Source organism: Acomys minous, assembly GCF_964271855.1.
Source record: "Acomys minous genome assembly, chromosome: 3".
Lineage (NCBI taxonomy): Eukaryota > Metazoa > Chordata > Mammalia > Rodentia > Muridae > Acomys > Acomys minous.
In genome coordinates, this window is record NC_140485.1 from 118681018 (window position 1) to 118701210 (window position 20193).

General features: G+C 42.6%; 1 protein-coding gene across 1 annotated transcript in view; it reads left to right on the forward strand.

Moving 5' to 3' along the window:
• The window catches only part of PDE7B (phosphodiesterase 7B), a 328683-nt gene that overhangs the window by 78546 nt on the left and 229944 nt on the right, over window positions 1-20193 (forward strand). Inside the window, exon 2 of the mRNA XM_084777572.1 lies at window positions 18931-18991. Coding sequence (XP_084633698.1) covers window positions 18931-18991 — 61 coding nt within the window. The remainder of the gene's footprint in view (window positions 1-18930; window positions 18992-20193) is intronic.

Consider the following 20193-nt stretch of genomic DNA (forward strand, 5'->3'; position numbering starts at 1 on the left):
TCTTCAGGGGCGTGGTTTCTGGGAAGCTGCCTGTGGCTCCAGCAGATGGCCATATACATGTGCATACTGGCAGTGCAAAGCGGACTCAGTGGGTTTTAAAAAAATGGGGGGGGAGAGCAGGAATGAGGCAGGAGTGGTGGGGGTGTATAGGGGGAGAATTGGGGAGAAGGGAACAGGGATGGGACTAAGAAGAGCATACTATATGTATGTATGAAACTCACACAATAGATGTTTTTTAATTAAAAAAAAAAAACAACCTACTATATGCCTCGGGGTGTATCTCAGTTCTAGAGTATTTGCCTACAGTGTGTAAGGTTTGGGGTTCAAGCTCCAGCTCTCAAAAGAAAAAGAAAAGACACCATTGTTAAAAAAAAATATTGGAATAAATTCAAATAGTTGTGGAGCTTGAAGGACCATGTATGGTGAAATGTCTGCCTCTGTTGCAGAGCCAAGTTCCATGGACTGGGCCAGCATGAGGGTCCACTCTTTGCCCACCATTGGGCTACGCTCATAATAAAACAAGTCTATGGAAACCAGAAACCCTAGAACCTCAAGAAGTTAAGAAATAACCACCCAGTCTCTTACCTTGACAGCGAATAACCACCCAGTCTCTTACCTTGACAGCGAAGAAATGGAGTCTCACAAAGACTAAGGAATTTTCCCAAGGTCAGAACTGAATCTAGAACCAGCCTAGGTCATCCTTCTTTTAGCAGACAGCGTCTCCCCTCATCTGCCTTAAAGTGACACCAGAGACACTAACATTAGCATCCCAGGGTGTCTCCCAGATGCTTAAAGTCCAGAGTCCTTATCTTCTCCTCTCTTGGCCCAAGAGCATCCATTTTTGTTTGTTTGGTTGTTTGGTTGGTTTGGTTTTCTTCTTGTTGTTGTTGTTGTTTCTTTTGTTTTAAAGGTTTATTTATTTTCATGTGTGTTGGTGTTTTACTGCACTCATGTCTGTGTGAGGGTGCCAGATCCCTTGGAACTGGAATTACAGGCAGGTGTGAGCTGCCATGTGGGTGGTCGGAATTGAACCCAGGTCCTCTGGAAGAGCAGGTAGTGTTCTTAACCACTGAGCCATCCTTCCAGCCCCAAAGTATCCATTTTTAACAAACACACTGAACAGCTTCTACATCCACCAGAGTTAGAGATATGATGCATTTTCCATCAAACTTTTAAAATTTGTTTCTTTTTACTTTTGAGGTTATAATATAATTAAATCAGTTCCCCCGCTTCCCTCCCTCTTATATACCCTTTCTTGTTCTCTTTCAGATTGATGGCTCTTTTTTCATTAATTGTTAGTGCATATATATGTATATGTATGTACATATATATTCCTAAATATATACATATAGCCTACTTGGTACGTGTATGTATGTCTTCAGGGCTGACCATTTGATATTGGATAAGGGACTGGTGTGCGTCCCCAGCCTTCCTTAGTTGCCTCTGGTTCTTTGTGTAGGGTTTTTGCACTTTCCCCTGTCTGCTTTAGAATGTCTGCTGATGTCCTCCTTGTTTGGCTCATGTTTAGGCAACTGTGTTGGTGAGACCTCATGGATGTAGCTTCTGACATCACTAGGAGACACAGGCTCAGACTCCCGGATCCTCTGCCTCTTACATTCTTTCTGACCCTTCTTCCACAGAATTCCCTGAGCATTCAGTGCAGGACTCATTTTAAGGAAAATTTAGACAGTCCCTAAGCACAAGATGTTGCTCTTTTCTGATAACCCTCAGCAGCACAAATCAGGAATAGTGGGTGCACAGCGTTTCTAGCTGATACGGTTCCAACAGTCTCTTTTCCAGCAATACAGAAACAGATGCAAAAAGCGTATTGACAAAATGTGTTGTTTTACATCTAGATTTCTCCTAATATGGATACCCAACACACTATTTTTTTTATTACCCCTCAATTGCTAAGGTGATTTTGTGGCTGCCACCTGTCTTCCCATTACCCTATCCTTTTATTCACCCAACAAACACTTACAGGATGCCCGCTAAGTACGGCACATTTCGTAAGACACCAGGAAAATAACTGACAGGAAGTTAATCTTCCCCCGGGCTTCACAATCAAGGCCTCCATATCCATTGGTATGAATCCAACTATAGAATGTATTCCTTTAAAAAAAAAACTGTCTGAACTGAACAAGAATTTTACAATATTACCACTATTCACATAGTGTTAAGTGGTATGTGTAATCTAGAGCTTGTGCCAAGTGTATAGGAGGTGGTGGTACATGAATCTATGCACAAATATTTGAGATAAAGGACTTGAGCATCATTGGTTTTAGGTACCCACAAAGGTCCTAGAGCAAAAGTAAGCAGATGATCAGGTGACTCCAGTAGAAAGTTGCATAGCTATTATTGACTCTGTAGTCAGTGGCTGTCTCAAGTACAATGGGATTCTCAAAAGAGGCTCTGGACAGAGCTTTGCAGCTCAAGAAAGGCCCACAGAGGACCAGGTGATGGCACAGAGGTAGCTGGAAGGATGGATAAAGAGGAGCTGCTCCGTGAGCACGTGAGAGTTCCGGCGTGAAGCGGAAGAGAAGGCTTCCGATAGCAGCTCAGTAAATCCAGAGTGACTGAAAAGCGTCAACTTCACAAGACAGTGTGCCCAGTCAGGGATTCGGGGTTATTGCAAGGGGCTACTTGTGTGGCCGTCAGAACGGAGCAGGGCAGTGCTCAGTAGAGGGCTCTTGAGAGGGTTCTGGTTATGCAGAAATCTGAACATAAGATGGAAGTGCTGTGAGGAGTGAGATGCTGACGGAAGCACGGGGAAGGCTGGAAGGGTTCAATAAACCGAACTTGAACACGTATTAAAGTATTCCGAGGCTGGAAAAGAAAAAAGGCAGTGGGTAAGAGAAAAGGGTGGGGCAAGAGTGAAATTAAGCAGGACATTTTAGATCCAGGTTTACACAACTGAGCTAGGGTCAAATAGGCAAGGGCCCAGGATGTGGCTCAGTTGGTACAGTGCTGGCCTAGTGTTCTCGAAGCCCTGTGCAATGCGCAGACTGGGTGTGACAGTACAACCCAGCACTGGTGAGGTACAGGCAGGACCAGCAGTTCAAGGTCACCCTTGTATGTGTACTGAGGCCTGCCTGTGATACATGAGACTCTGTCTGGGAGAACTAAACATGTCATAGAACTTATTTCCAGGAAATTCATCTTCAGAAACCTCAGGGGGATCATGCATCCCAAAGACAAGACACACCCATTTATTATTCGCTCACCAGAGTAAGGCTTCTGAAGCTGTTGCCGCGGGTGTGTGTAATTGAAAGAACGCCCTATTTTATTTTTTAAGAGCACTCCTTATTGGAACCCTGTGACAACTACTCCTCAGACCATCAAAACAGCTTCCTTGTGAGAAAATGTTCCTGACAGCTCAACTAAGCACATATTTGAAATTCCCGGGGGGGTTTTTTGTTTGTTTGTTTTTTAGTTTTAGTTTTTTTGAGACAGGGTTTCTCTGTGTAGCCCTGGCTGTCCTGGAATCACTTTGTAGACCAGGCTGGCCTTGAACTCACAGCAATCCACCTGCCTTTGCCTCCCAAGTGCTGAGATTAAAGGCATGAGCCACCACCACCTGGCAGAAATTCCCATTTTTAATGGGCTGATTTTCTTACCTTCTGACATTAAATGCTTTGCACTCTGCTAAAGGCCAACAAAGAGAAAGACATTGCATTCCTTTTAAAATGTAAAAGTATCACACACATAGGTCACAATGCTTAAATAAACTAAAGATGACTATTTATTTCGCATAACGAACACGTACCCAATAGTCAGTTAACTGAAAAAGCCCACAACCAGATTGACTCTTGAACTTTGTTTTGAACCAGATTTCATAGTTCTAAGCTTTTATTTAATAATTTCAACTAAATGTTCTGTTTCCTTTAAACACACACACATACACACACACACACACACACACACACACACACACACACACACACACAATTCTTTATTCACTCATGTGGAAAGCATCCTATAAAGTAGCAGAGACCTGGTTATAATAGACAAAGGTGGTAAGATCATACAATATCACGATGACTCATTTTAAGGGGGGAAAAAACTAAAAGAAATCCCCTTGGGGTTGAGATGAAGAAAAGCTTTGTGGACAGAGGGCTCTGAAGGAATGTTGGCATCGGTGAGAGTGAAGGAGTGAGGGGCCAACAGAGACACTGGGCTAAATATTTCCATTTGTAAAAATAAGAAAAGAGCAGCGCTCACACCTTTTCTTCTGGAATCCTAACGAGATGTATTATGGGAAATGTGACAAGGGAATATCCACCCTCTTGAAAACAAGTAAGACCTGAGCATAATTGAGCAATGACCTCAATACTGTGTACTGCACGTTACTGGGAGAACTTTTTCAGGATTTTATTGAAGGCTTTTACCTAGGTTCATGTGCTCTGCAGCATACGTGTATCCAGGTGCATGTGTATGGAGCATAGTGAACTCTGTACAAATAAAAAAATGTATGTCACAATGAAACATGGGGACCAAGCACAAAATTCCTGTGGAATAAAGCATTGTAATAAGACTTTAAAAATAGGTTTTTATTAAGTACTTAGTTAGTTACCTTTGATGTAAATGCAGATATGCATATAGTATATGCCCTATTCCAGAGTGGGATATAAAAATAAATTAACCTGCATCCAGAATAGCCTAAGGAATTTTTTAAATTAAAGTAGAAAGTGGCTAAAGAGATGGTTGAGGAGTTATGAGTCGGGATGTGTTAAGTATATGATATATGCACGTATTATACGTATACATAAATTATAATAATTTAGGAACGTATATTAGTCAGGGATCTCTAGAGGAACCAAAATGATAGGATGATTATATACATTACAGAAGAGATTTTATCAAATTGGTTTAGAGCATAGGATACAGGGTCCTAAGTCTAACAGTGACTGTGCATAAACTAGAGAAGCTGAGACCCTCAAAGCTGCTGCAAAGTCTGTCATGTCTAGCAGTTCCAGTCTGACGCTGAAGATCTGAAGAATCGCTGGTCTTAAGTCTATGCTAAAAGGCTGAAGCAGCAGGTTCCGATGTCAATGAGAGATGGCAAGAGCAACAGCCTCAAGAAAATAGATGCACTCGCCAGCAGGGAGTGAAAGTAGGCAGGCAAACACAGTCCTGCCTTTCTCTCTGTGTGTCTGGGCCACTGCCGGAAGGGGCTGAGCCCTCTGGAGGAGTTGCCCACCCCCATTAGTTAATTCCTCCAGAAAAGCCTTCATCAACTCACCCAGAAGCTTGTTTCTTAGTTAATCCCAGAGCCAATCAAGCTGAAAAAATATGATCAGCAGGATTCCTAAGTTTTGCCATCAAGTTCATTGATACTTTCCAAAACCCTGTTGCTATGGTGCCTACTCATTTCTACTTTTTTCTTAACGAGCCTCTCTTCAGCTCCTCTAACTTTCTTACCCATGGCCACATCTTAACAATTTAAAGATAAATCAATAGCATGATCATCTCTTTTGACCTCTGTTGTTGCTCGGCCTTTTTGGTGTTTACATTCTCATTACTAAGCTCTCCCACAAGAGTATGACTACTAATGAAAATTCACATTTAAATCAATAATCAGCTCTGCTTATGAAGAGTGTGCAGAGTGTCTTAAGGCAGAAAAATGACTAAGGCAAGAACTCAAAACACAAACAGGACCTACAAGCCAGTCCCAAGAGGCCCTTATACAACCTTCTGTTCAAATACTTGAAATATCTGCTAGGTTAAAGTGATATTGCCATCATGACCTGCTATGAATCCTGACCATTTAGAACAAATGCCGTCTCTTTGTTTCATTTTCATAGTACTTGCCATTTTAAAAGGCAGCTATGAGATTTGGAAATGAAATAAATTACAACAATACCACGTCATTAGTCTTCAAATTGCAAAGGCTAGCCTCCATAAATGTGGGGGTCTCCGTGGCAGCTTTGCATAGTGACAGTTGGAAACATTTGGCATAAAGCAGATACCTAATAAGTGCTCTCTGGAACATGGCTGAAGTGAAAAAGTGTGTGTGTGTGTGTGTGTATTCTTTAGGGGCTAGGAGCAGAGAAAGACATATGCACAGAAGGTGAAGGCTTTCCAGAGAGAGTTATATTTTAAAACTATAATACTTTGAAAGATCTTTGCCCTCAAGTGGGCCTCCACCTATGGCACCCACATTAAGTTCCATGGGGAGCAACTTCTTAGAAGAATCATGGCGCCACACTGGTAACTTGAATTTATTCTACAGTGTAACTGCTATGACTACACCTCTGTATCTGGGTGCTTGCCTCATATTGCCTGGTTCAGTCTCCAGAACACACACACACACATACAATCATGTTTTTCTGTTAAGAGTCCCGCCATCTTGCAGTTTTTAATTTGACCACCATGTAGTAATGAACGGGCCTGTGTGTTTTTGTCCCAGCTGGTTTATTCAGTCTATTGAGCGATAGCCATTAATATTAAAAATATTATAGAATTTCATCTTGATGTTGGAGAATAGCAGTAATTTAGAGAGAGAAAAAAAAAACCCTATCTCAGTGACGAGAGGTAGAGCCAAGATGAGATGTCCTTCAAATGTTGCTCCTGTCAGACTATGTGCTGGGTTTACCATGGAATGTCAAAATAGAGTACAACTATTTGCAAAATATCCAGTACCTCATGTTCACTTGAAGCTCATGCAATCAGTGGGTCATTTCTCTAAGGTACTGGTTTTTTTAGCTCTAGAAGTAGAATTTATAGGCATCTCTGCTCAAAGCCAAATCTGTGTCTCAGAGCTGTCCTTATGGCAATGGCCAATACGACTTGACCAGGAATGGCTTTGTGATTGTCCATGGGAACATCTGAGGCTTTTGCCTGATGAACAGTTATACAACAAGCCCCTTTTCCCTGTGGAAAAGCGTGTGTTCCTTTGTGGCTCAGAGGTCCTGTGTTCACATGTTGGCTTGATGTTCTGGAAGTCATTTTCCCTAGCGCTGGTTTATTTAGTTCCAAGGACTGGTTTGAATTTCTTTTAAAACTGTAAGTATATAGGATTACATTTAATTGTTGGTTTATGCACAGAAACATTGTGGCACTGGGTTGCAGGGAGCCCATTATAGCTACTCCTTTGTCCTGAGTAAATATTCATTCAGTTGCCGTCTGGATGGGGGTCCCATGAGTCTCTGAGTCGTGACGCCTCTGCAGAGATTTGGGGATGCTGCTGATATTATCTACGAAGCTTCTGCCATCTGCAAAGCCTCGTAAAGTAGCTTGAAAATTGCAGCGTAAATAAAGAAAGGCGAGGTCTAAAGCTGAGACACTTTGACCAGATGGCTGGAACGCAGCAATTATGAACACATATTTGCTGTGTAGCAATTGTTAGTACTTATTTGCTGGCAATAGAGGGAAAACAGAAAGACAGGTATTCCAAATACTCACTGTGTTATTGCTCCAGGGGTGGCAGAGACACGTGCTGAGGAGCGAGGTGCAGCCACATGTTCGGGGGGGGGGGGGGGAGAGGTCAAACACATGGAGTTCCATCCTGGTTCACCTCTCTCTCTCTCTCTCTCTCTCTCTCTCTCTCTCTCTCTCTCTCTCTCTCTCTCTCTCTCTCTCACACACACACACACACACACACACACACACACACACTATAATACATGAATAAAGGAACAGTTCTGCCCTATTGGTCCTTCGTTCTGGGGTCCATGTTTTAACTTTGATCCCTCTCCTCAGCACGCACTCAGCCTCAGTCTTTTGTATGATTTTGATGGTTGTCGTCTTTGTAATATATCCATGCTAGACATGAAGCTCTAGGTAACATTCTCGCTTCTATGATCTCCTCTTCCTAAAGATTATGTACATTTACTAAACTTTTTTAAAAAAAACATGACTGTTAACCCTTTGGGGATGTGTTGGCAGTTAGTAGGGAGCCCAAAGGGGTAAGCTGTTCTGCAGTCACTCCCAAACTTTGCTGATTGTCACAACTATGAGTATTAAGGATGGTAAGGATAGTGTCATGAAATTCAATAATAAGATGGTGCCATGCTTAACAAGACATCTTCCTGCTCAAAAGCATGTCGATAATAGGACAACTGCTTTGGTCAACATGTATGACTGTTGTATCGTACTCTCTTTATAAGATCTAAGGGACACTGTTGGGAACACTGCCTGGAACAGATGGTCTGTGGTTTACAATGGCTTCATTAAGTGGAATCCTGCATGGTCCTGACAGTCCTGCCTCCTTCACGTTTCTCAACTCCAGGGTCCTTGTGATTGTATTAACCCCATCCTTTTGTACCCATTCTTGACTCCCTTCACCCCCTTAATCACCTTTAGATTTTTGTGTCTGTAGTTACATTACTTGGAATAAATACCTTCCCAGTTTATCTTGCGCTTCAGTCTCAACTGAGAATTAACTTAATATTGTTTCTTCTGTCTTGGATCCCTTGTACAGCCTTTTGGACATTTCCCCAGGCCCATCAGGATATGGCTAACCTGATCCCCCACAAAGAAACCCTTTCCTAGCCTCACATAGGTCCTTTACCCTTCCTCAGTGGCAAGGACAAGGCTTCATGAGGAGGCTCGCCATCTCCATCCACTCCCTGCCCTTCTCTGTTCTCTGGGCCTTCAGCTTTGTGTGTCCTTTGAACTAGTGTTCCTCATCATGGGAGACGTGAAATACATTTTCTCACTAGTCCCCATGACTGATGAGGAAACTGTGCTCGCAACTCATGTGCAGCACCACCAAGGGGCTGCTCTGTACTGTAGCTCCCTCTTGTCTTCCACAAAATCACATTCACACAGGACACACTATGGGCTGTAGAGTAGATGAGGTGTTTATGCACTGACCTACTTTCTATTGTTGTAGCAAAACACCATAACTCACCAAAGAAAGCATTTAACAGGGGTAACTCGTGGTCCCAGAGGGTTAAAGGACATGACCATCATGGTGGTAAGCATGACACTGGAGAAGTAGCTAAGATCTCACATCTGATCCGCAAGCATGTGTGTGTGTGTGTGTGAGAGAAGGGGGGGGGGGAACTAGAGAAGATGTAGGCTTTTGAACCTCAAAGCCTTCCCCAACCCCAGTGACACACTTTCTTGAACAAGGCCACGCCCCTCAATCCTTACCAGTTTCACCAGCTGGGGACCAAGGATTCCAACACATGAGCCTATGGGACCATTTTCCTTCTAACCACCGCACACATATATCACACACATGTTGTAATCGTTATCAGGAGTGAGAATTGTTTCTTCCCCACCTCCACAGTGAGACTCCAAAACATAAGCCAAATGGGCCACAGATCATACAACTAATAACATCCGGGTCTGGGATTTGAACCCCACCACGCAACGCGTGTTTCCATTATGTTTACTTGTCTGCTCTCCCATAACCTCTTCCTGTTTCTTCCACTGTCTCTCAACTTCACATTTAATAACTCACTATGTATATATTAAACATGTATGTCTATGGCTGGTTGTCAGTCCTTGAGACTCTAAGATGATAAATAATAGATGAAACTGCACTGCAAAATTCTCAGTCAGGGCTTGCACTGTCCGGATTTGGGGTTTATGTGTTTGTATCTGATATATAGTATCTTTCAGAGCTCTTACCAGCGTTCTTCCCCAAATGCTTGGACCACAATGTCTACCCAGTTTCAATAGCTGGATGCACTTGAGAGGTCCTAGCTACGCTCCAGGCCACCACTTTTCAGGGACAGTTTTGATAGAATTAGGCTTGCTGGAGGCTAGAGTCATGTTGTTGACATGGTAAAAACAGTCAGCTTCCAGCCCTGTGTGCCATCTGACCCCAACATCTCCCTGAAGGAGGTCTACCGGAAGGACACAGCCATTCCACGGTCTGCTACTGCCTGGGGTTAGAGTGACAAAACAGTCCACTCTGGGATATTTGTTTAGTAACTCTCTCCCTCGCTCCCTCCCTCCCTCCCTCCCTCCCTCCCTCCTTCTTCTCTCTCTCTCTCTCTCTCTCTCTCTCTCTCTCTCTCTCTCTCTCTCTCTCTGGCTGAAGCCAGGCTTTCCAAGTTTTGATTTGTAATAAGTAGTTTTTAAACATTAAAAAAAAATAGGGGGTCTGTAATAAAATGCTGAGCGACTCTCTGGAGATGGCTGCTGCTGGCTGTCCCCTAATAGAAAGCCTACGCCGTTGAGCTAACATTTTGTTTTTTGACTGAAGAAAAAAACAAAACAAAACAAAGCTGTTAAAAGCAGGTAGGCTCATTTCCCAATAGCAATGACATTAATCTCTCTCAAGTCACTCCTGACCGTAGCTAATTAGAGCTTTTGGAGAGAGATCCCTTTCTGAGGGTCACGCCAGGCTAGGTAGACCACAGAGTTGCTGTTGGCAATTGGGAACAATGGACTTGTTAAGAATTTCTACTTGGTTTGGGGGTGATCCTCTGATTTCTCTCTCTCTCTCTCTCTCTCTCCTCTCTCTCTCTCTCTCTCTCTCTCTCTCTCTCTCTCTCTCTCTCTCTCTCTCTCTCTCTCTCTCTCGCTGTTGTGTCTCTTATTTTAACTGGTAGAGGCTGGATTGGACCAGCAGGCAATGCCAGCTTGTTGCTCGAGATCTGCTCTGACAGACTGTTGAAAACTTATTAGTCTGACGTTTTAACAGCCTGCAATAGGATGGAAAAAAAGCTCAGGAAGGAAAACACAAGCCTGGGCTGAAATCTGTCCTAGTTCCAAATCTGTTGGCCTCTGCTACCAAAGTGCTGAGGCCTGCCAGTGTTGGGAGGTGAAGGCCTGACTGTGCCACCCACGCAGTAGGTGGGACTGAGCAAAATACTGTGGACCTGAGCCACTATAAAGAAGGAGACCCTGAAAACATATCCTCCTGGAGCAGGGAAGCTGCCATGCCTCCACACAAAGGTGCTAATGGCATCCACAGTAACGGCAGTCAGCCTTGCATGAGCTTTCCACCGAGCGGCTGGAGAACTCTTCAGTTATAACCAATCTGTGGAATAATTCAAGAACATGGGATAAGGGAGACCTCAGACTCTTTCTAGCACCTTCTTTGAGGTTAAAATAAGCAAAAAGATTGTAAGCAATACCATTGGTGAGAGATATCTGATGCCATTACATCTAACTGTTTCCTACAAAACTAAAAGAATTCTCTAGGTCCCCACTCTCCAAAATCAAGCCTTCCTCCCAGCTCAGAAGAGCTTTCCACTCACTACAGGTCCATACCTTTCCTGCAGTCTCACTCATGGCTACTAGTTTCATCAAGCCCCTACTGGGACCCACCATGGCTTTGCCCCAGTCTTTGGAGACTACGCATCTGCTCCTACAGGCTTTGCTGAGGCGTGATCCCGTCATGAGGGTTATCTCTTGACATCTAATTCTTCATTGCCTTCCAGGCCCAGCCACAAAGTCACCTCTTTTTCTGAAGTGAAACCTTTTGTGACAGCCCATCAGCATTGGATGCCATACCTGAGGCAGCTCTTCACTTTGTATTTTCTGACCTAATACTGAGCTATAAGAGGACAGGACATTGGTACCCACACTCCCAGTGTGGTGCTAGCACAAACTTGGCGCTCTACCGATGTCTTATTTGCATGTTCATTTATTCGGTCCCTTATTTGGAAGACCTTAATGGATTCCAAATTCCCAACCTTCGTTCCCCCCTTTTTAGGAGTTCAGTCTCAATAGGAGCCATGTTTCATGAACCCAGAGCCTTAACCTCTTAGGTAAGGGCTTCGTTGGGGTTTTGAGATAGTTTCTTGCCGTTGTTGTTTTCACTGATCTTCAATAGTCTAGGTTGGTCTCTATATGGTAATCTTCCTGCCTCTGCCTCTTGAATGTTGGGATTACAGGGAGATCCTGCCACAACCAGCTACGAAACCAATTTTGAAATATCTTCTCAGGTCAGGTCTGAGCCCTTGTCACCCCACTGTGGCTGCATAAAATGTGGCCATAACTATACGGCAGCATTCACTAACTCATAAACACAAGTGACCGAATGGCATATCTGCTCTCACGCTGGCTTAGAGAACTCCATTACATACCCCAGAACTGCATTAAGGAACTCATTGTTCATTTATTACATAAACGTTGTGAGTCTGCATTATGTATTCGTTCCTATCCTAGACGTTTGGGGATCTGGGGAGTGAGCAAATAAAACAGATGCAAGGCCAAATACTCGGGCGATTGTCTTGTTTATATTCCTGTTCCATATGGCAGACGTACAGGATGGAGGGGCTCAGAGATGAACTGAGAGTTGGGGTGAAGGCCTCAGCCTGTGCTGGAGCTTTTCCCCCTCCCCAGTTTGCCTCTGTTGCTCCTTTGGGAAAGATGAGATGTCTTTCTCTTTTCACCAAAGGCCGGCAACAGTCTCCAACAGTCTGATTATGGTTGGTTTTACTAACTGGGAGAACTCAGCTTTGATGTTCATTTATTCATTTGTTTGTGTTTGTTTGTTTTCCCCAAATGAGCCTGGTCTATGTAGCGGGTTTGCTTTATTTTCGTTTGGTTTGTAAGTGTTCCAAACACGGTCATAGAGACGTTGGGTTTTTCTGCAGTAACATTCGATATTCAGTCACTGGCTTTACGGATTTCAAGAGGCTTGTTGTGCCAACCGTTCTGTGATGCCTGGATCGCTGCCATGTGCTGTGTTCTTAAAGTCAGCTATTCAGCGGTGCCTGCCCATTCTCCACTTTCCCACTGTGGTCCACCAGGCTACTGAGCTCAGGGGCCGCTGAGCCAGTGTGCAGTCCTTTGTGGAGGCCCACACAGTAGCCTGGTCCTCCAATGATTAAAACAAAACAAAACAAAAAACCACCCAATTCGACTTTTAGTTATTTTCTGGTAGTATTTAACATTATATAATCGCAATAAACTGTTACTACCAACACCGATGGAAGCTGCACAGCACAGAGGGACTCCATCTTCAGGGGTTGCTGCTGCCGCTCCCTTCTGAGATGCAAAGATACTTTTTCTAGAAGGATCAGTTACTGGAGGCCTGCTGAGAGATTTCTACACCCCAGTGATAGCAACTTTCAGAAAAGTAAAAAGATACAAGAAAACTTACTTGATTTGTGTGTGTGTGTGTGTGTGTGTGTGTGTGTGTGTGTGTGTGTGTGTGTTTCAAGACAGGGTTTCTCTGTATAGCCTTGGCTGTCCTAGACTCACTTTGTAGACCGGGCTGGCCTGGAACTCACAGAGATCCGCCTACCTTTGCCTCCTGAGTGCTGGGATTAAAGGCGTGTGCCACCACGCCTAGCGAAAACTTACTTGATACAAGAAGAAAAGTATTAATTGGCTTAAGAAAGTGATAAGTTTAACAATGAAGACAAAATAGCCTGCCACTGCAGTTAACAGTGTCTACTGCGTGTCTTACTGATATTTGAATAGTGTCACATCAGATATCATTTTTCTTTAAGAAAAAGAAACTTGTTGAAAGCTTCAATGTATTTCCTAAAATTACTGCTAATGTCAGTTTTCACAACTATATATGAGAAAAAATATAATTCATTTAAAAGACACATTTATTTTATTTTATTAATTTATTCAGATTAGAACTCAATTGTTACGCCCTCACTTGTGTCCTCCCATTCCTCCCTCCCTCCCGCTTTTACCCTATTCCCCTCTCCTAGGTCTATGATCGAGGGGGACCTCCTCCCCCACTTTATGGTCATAGGCTATCAAGTCTCATCTCGGTAGCCTGCTTATTAAGAGACATATCTTATTGTATACTTTACTGGAATATACAATTTAGTTAGTGGGAATTAAATTTCTTTATTTAAAAAAGTTTTAACTTTAAAATGATAACAGCTTTAAATTGGAGACAGTTTCTATTTTTTTTTTAGTTGAGAAATAAACACTATATATATTAACTCTATAAGATAATGCTTTGAAATAGGTACAGTTCTGAAATGACTAAATTAAGCTAATTGGCAGATACATTACCTCACATACCGTGTGTGTGTGTGTGTGTGTGTGTGTGTGTGTGTGTGTGTGTGTGTGTTAAGAACACAAAATATATTCTCTTAGCAATTTTCAAGTGTATGACGTAGTGTGATGGCTGCCATCACACTTTGAGCACAGGTCTCTTGATCTTATTTTCCTCATTCAGGTGGAACCGAACCCTTGAACTGAGCCACTGAACCCTTCCCCTCCATCACCAGCGACCACTATTCCATTCTCTGCTTCTATGAATTCAACATGTTCAGGCTGCACATACAAGTGAGATCATATCACATTTGTTTTCCTGCACCCGGCTTACTTCACTTAGCACCACGCCCTCTTATTCACCCGCATTGTAGCGCATTATAAAACTTCCTTCTTCTTCCCTTCTCTGGCTAAATAATACTCTATCTTGTAAGATCCATCATGGTTGTTATGTGTCCAGTCATTGATGCTCACCCCATATGGTGGCTATTGTGAATAATAGATACAATATTTTACAACTTCACTGTGCAAAAGTCAAACTCTAAACTTATTATACAAAACTCTTAATACTAATTGACAAAGAGCTTCCAAGTTGACTTAAAATTCCAAGTATTTCCTCATGTCTAAACCTGACATATAATTTATGAATTAATACAGAATGTTAATTAATGAGTCTAAAGTTTATCATTTATTTTACATCGCAGTCTTGCCTGTAATGTTTTGATCTAGTTCTTCCTTGCTCATAATGAAGTAAAACTAAATTTGAAATGGTTCTATGATGTTGGCAGCATCACCCTATGTTCCAGCCAGGAGAGCAGGTTTGACCTCTGATGACAGAACAGATGAGAGGAGGGTTGTACCAGGCTTTGAAATGAGGTCAGTCTGAGCTAGAGCCTGAGCTGTCGGGCAAAAAGCCAGAAGCTAACGGGTGAGTAAAGGGAGGTGTCTGCAGATGCAGGCTGCGTAGCCCGAGCAATGAGGAGCAACAAAGCAGCCAGTATCTGGGGACCCACAAATCTTGGGTATGCATCAGTTGTCAACACTGATTCTGGTTGGCTGGAGAGAGACTGCTACAGTCAGTGCTCTCACCTCCTCCTCAGTCTTCTACTGTTACCGGGGCACAATCAGAGTATGAAATGGTAACTAGACAAGGCTTAGAACATTAGCCCACAAACTCAATAAGTGTTAGCAGAGTAATAAATATTTCTTCTACCTCTAAGAGTTTCCAGGGGTCTGGCATATAAAAATACTGAGGCAAGAACGAGGCATGCTGGGGACACTAGTGATAAAGTTGGTTGGCTCTTCACACGCACAGTCTATGTGCCTCAAAGAGAAAAGGCGTGTGCCAGGAGGATTTCTTTATTGCTAGCCCGGCTCCGACATCTTGGATTGGTATTGCAGTGGCTGTGCCTTGGCATTTATGATTAGTTGTCACTGGAATTGTTGGGAACAAGATGATCTGGCTGTTCGAGACACAGAAAATGAGGCAAAGATGGACCATCTAAGAATTAGACAGAGTTCTGATGATCAAAACCAGAAGTCATCCCGAGTCAAGTCGCCCAGATGGGGAGTCCCCACAAACATGATTCATCCCTCAAAGGAAGAAGGTTGCCGACCTCACAACCCAGCAAGACGCAGGGCCTTTCCCCATGGTTGAGCCTACGGTTTCAGTTTTCTGAGAGTGGGACACTATGGCTTAACCCAATTAATCCTCTAAAGTAGGTCATTGTCCTGAGCTGCACAGTGATTAGGAGCCTGGCAAGGAGGGCCTGGTAAACACTACTATGTATTAATGAGAAAAGGCACTGGAAAGAATGTGGTTTGTGGCAATGTCCTGCGAACCTTCAGCCTCCCTTCCGGCCACTGTTGTTTTTAAACTTTTAAAAACTATCATGAGGTAACTGAAAAACCAAAGCAATTAAGGGGCTAGTTAAAGGTGCCTTGGCCATCTTCCAGACTGTCATGAAAATAAAGGCAGAGAAGCAGAAGGTCTCACCTCATAGGAAGGGCCACAGCACCTCCCTTGCTGCTTGGTAGGTTCAGTGAACACAGGCAGGCAGTGGCTGTTACAGAATGCATGCTTCTCGGGAGTTTCAGACATTGCTCTCAGTTTTATCCTGAAGGCTCAGACACACACGCCTGTTGAGAGACACATCTCAAGCCATATCAGAGCCACAGGAAGTTATGCAACCCCTGCCCACAATGCACGGAAACCCCCTGCAGTGAAAGAAGAGCGTCTGTCCCACGGCGGAGGTGCACATGTGGGGGGCTTTGCTGCTAACCCAGAGAGGACATCGACAGAGAGCTAGTCTGCTAAGAAGCTGAAAGCATTTTAGAAATCCCTGACCTTTCATCTAGAAATAATGATTAACTCTTTCGGCTTGTAAACACACAACTTTCAAAGGCAGGTGATGCAGAAAATAGATCCTAGCTATTTCAAAGGGCCTGACCTCTGTCAAAACACAAACAAAACAGGAACGAGCAGTCAAATCAGACTGCATGGGTCATTAATCCGCACATTTGCTCCGCGGCCTGCCTTGGTGGTACGTAACAACGTCTACATGTCACCTCCAACGAGGTGAAGCCTGAAGGCCTTGAGTGGCGTGGTACAGACTGCACCAGGTCAGCAGGTTGCAGCTTTTCACTGTCCCCAGCCTCACCTCTCCACAGTTCTACCTCCTGACTCGCCATCACAGCTTGCTTGCTTTCCCGGCGTCTGAACCCACTGACCATCTCCTACTTAGTGTACATCAACCTGAAAGCTGCTTCTCCTACCTGAGAAGTTCACAGTTAACTGTGAAGAATTTTGAGGGGTTTTTTTTTCTTTTTTCTTTCTTTCTTTCTTTTTCTTTTTCCCCTTTCAGGGGAATGAAGCTGCAAACTTTTAAAGAGAAAAATAGATTATACTACTAATCTACCTGTCTTCTCCAGAGAAAAGAAAATAGCTGGGCATGGTGACTCCTCCTCTAATACCAAAACCTACGAGGTAGAGGCAGGTGAATCTCTGTGAGTTGAGGACCAGGTTGATCTACACAGAGAGGGCCAGGCCAGGCCAGGCCCAGAGCTACATAGTGAGGCTTATTTAAAATAGAAAAAGGAAATAATTTAGTAAGTGATAAGAAGTTATTGATTAACGGTCTCCATGAGCTCAAGAACACTGATGCCGACCTACACTGGACAGAGGGCCACTTTGTTATTGAAAACGTTGGATACTGCCACGTCATTCTTGTTACGGTTCATGTATAGGTGAGAATAATGTAAGGCACGAATAATTATAGAAAAAGTCAGTAACCTTGTCTGCCCTCCTGCATATCATCCCTCCAATCTCTTCTCCATACCCTGTATGTGATGCCTCATTTGTTATTCAGTTCCTGTTCCTCTTTTTTTTTAGAAAATTAATATATTCATAAAGAATATGTACTATTTTTGGATGTTTTTATCTTCATAATATAGGGAGCTCTTTTTAGCATCTTATAGTTTACCGTGTGTGTGTGTGTGTGTGTGTGTGTGTGTGTGTGTGTGTGTGTGTGTGTGTTCGGGGGGAGTGGCCCTTACTTTGCACCATGTTTTAAGACAGGGTCTCCTTGTAGTTCACCACTGCGTGTGCCTGATTAGCTGGCCCACAGACTTCCAGGAATGTTTTTGCATCCCATGCCACAGTAAAAGTCCTGACACTACAGACGCGTGCTGCTGTGCCTGGCTTTCCATGGGTTCTGAGGATTCAGCCTTAGACAGTCATACTTACCCTGCAACTGCTTTCCCACAATCAACTATCTCCCCAAGCCTAAATTACACTTTTATGACTGACACATAAAGGTTTCTATGATTTGAAAATTATGTATGTTTGGCATTCAATAATAATGCGACTGTTATGTATTTTATATAAGTACTTTGTATGTTACATATGCGTGTTTGAGCTTTTGAAGCCCTAATTCATTTTCAGTTGTAGGATTCAACACGTGGATGACATTTCTCTCTTCTAAGTAGAACACTGAAGTTGTTGTATGTCACAATTACTCCAGTTAAAATTCTACAAAAACTCGTGCTCTATCACAATGTGGGAAATTTTCAATTTTGCTAGATTTTATCAACTATTTTTTTTTTACCACTCTGCAGTGATCATTGTATACCCCAGCTTCAATAGTATAAAAGGGAAGCTTTGCGTTTCTTTGATTTTTGAAAACATTTAGTATTTCCAGATTTCTAACTGTTGTCAAATCAGCGAGATTTTAAAAGCCCTTTATCTTAAGTATAATTTATTTATTCCATATTTTTGGCATAGTTCAACATATTTTATGTGCTTATTGGGCATTCACACTTCCTCTTTATGAATTACTTGCAGTGTCCTTTATCTGTTTTTCTATCATATTATTTATGGTCTTATTGCTTTGGGTAGTTCATTTATAAACACATACACTGATCCCACTTGCCAACCGTCCTCACTGTGTTGTTAAATAATAGATTCGATTGCTAAGTTCTGCCTTGCACAAAAGTTTTGAAATGCAAATTAAAACTAAGCTATAGGCAAGAAAGTTGGTATTCCCTGAGTCTATGAGCTCAGGAAAGCTCTGTGCTGCTTTTTCATTTCCTTATTTGTCCTTTTCCTGATCTCAGAAAGTTCAGCATCGGCCGTTCAGCCTTGATAATATCTGTGTCTCTGTGTAAAGTGAGTAGACCAAAATAATGTCAATGACGTTATTAATAAGGACCGACTGTGAGAGCGATTTGCCTCAGATTATTGAGCCTGTAACTGGGTGGTTGACTGAGGTGAGACCTGTCAGAAGCCAGGTTCATCTGAAGCCATAGCTTCTCGTGGGAGCACAGAGACAGCTGGAGGCAGAGGCATGAAGCGTGCTGGAGCAGCCAATCCCAGACTGACCTCTCGGAGACTTTTCTCCCAGGAAAGTCTCTGTTTATGACAGAAGCCCCTTGGCCCAGGTTACTAGAGAAAACAACAGCATAACAACATCACAGTGGTGTCAATTGCATGGGTATTTTGGCTTGAGAATTCTCATCTGGAATCTTAAAGTAACTGAGGCTGTCTTTCTATTACAGAGGTGTGGCGAACTCTTGTTTGAGAACCCTGACCAGAATGTCAAATGTGTTTGCATGCTAGGTAAGAAGGCTTCTTGTTTAAAATGTATTATGCATGTTGATATCATGTGGAGTTGCTGTCGTTTTGGTGTCTTACTGACTACCTCTCGTTGTGTGCTTGTGAGTTTATGAGCAGCTATAATATATTCGTAAAGCACCAGACAATGAAAAAAGGATTTCAGTAGTTCTCAGTAAGTCTGGGCCCATCCTTTTGAGTCTTAGTGTTTCTTGGTGTCATCAGAACCAAATACAATTGAGCACTTTGTATTAAAAAAATAACAACAACTCTGATAAGAAATCCAAGAAGAATCACATTGTCATCTCTATGCCTGAGATTATAATATAAGTAATTGAACCATTAGGTATTATAACAGCACAAGTTGCCCTCACTTACAAGACCTGGGAGGAGTATGTATTTGAACTAATCAGAAGTAAACACAACTACCCACAATGCGTCTGCACCCAAATAGCAATAATATAATGAATAGCTGGTTTATCTTGTGAGATGATATAGCATTGATGCATTTACAGACTCAGTAATATATACTGTACTGTTAAGGAAAAAAAGCAATGTTTTCCTCGCTATAGGTTAGAAACAAATAAAGTAAGTGTGAGTGACATGCTTAACCGCTACATCAGAAATGATCCAAACCATGGGAAGGCTCTAAACTGTAGAATTTTAAGGCTACCATAAGCATCTGAAGCACGCCCATGAGTTTTACACTAATTTTAATGTGAAATTTTCACCATCAAGGGCAACCAAATAATCTCACCAATTTTATTGGCCTAATCGTTCACACCTGTCAATTCTAACCTTAAGCTCTATTCATAAACAAAAAAGAAGTATTTGTGTTAGCATTGTTCATTTCCTCATATAAACAGCCTAGATTATTCTTTAAGATGTGCAACAACCAGGCACTGCAAGATGAAGGCATGAGAAAATCTCAGCCAGCCATAGCTCAAGATAATAACCAAACAAATAACCAAAGGCCACTCACTACTCAAACACAAACACGGAACAGACACCACATTCGTCTTCTAATCTTTCTAATTCTCTCGTATTGTTGCTCAATACTGAACATCTATACTGAAGCTCTCATATGTTCTGAATTAAGATGAAAGCCCGTAAGTCTCCTGGAAACAGGACATTTTACTAGAAGCATATGAGCAATGATTATAGCATACCTCTGCATAGTGATTTCAGCTATCCAATATTCGTTTCTA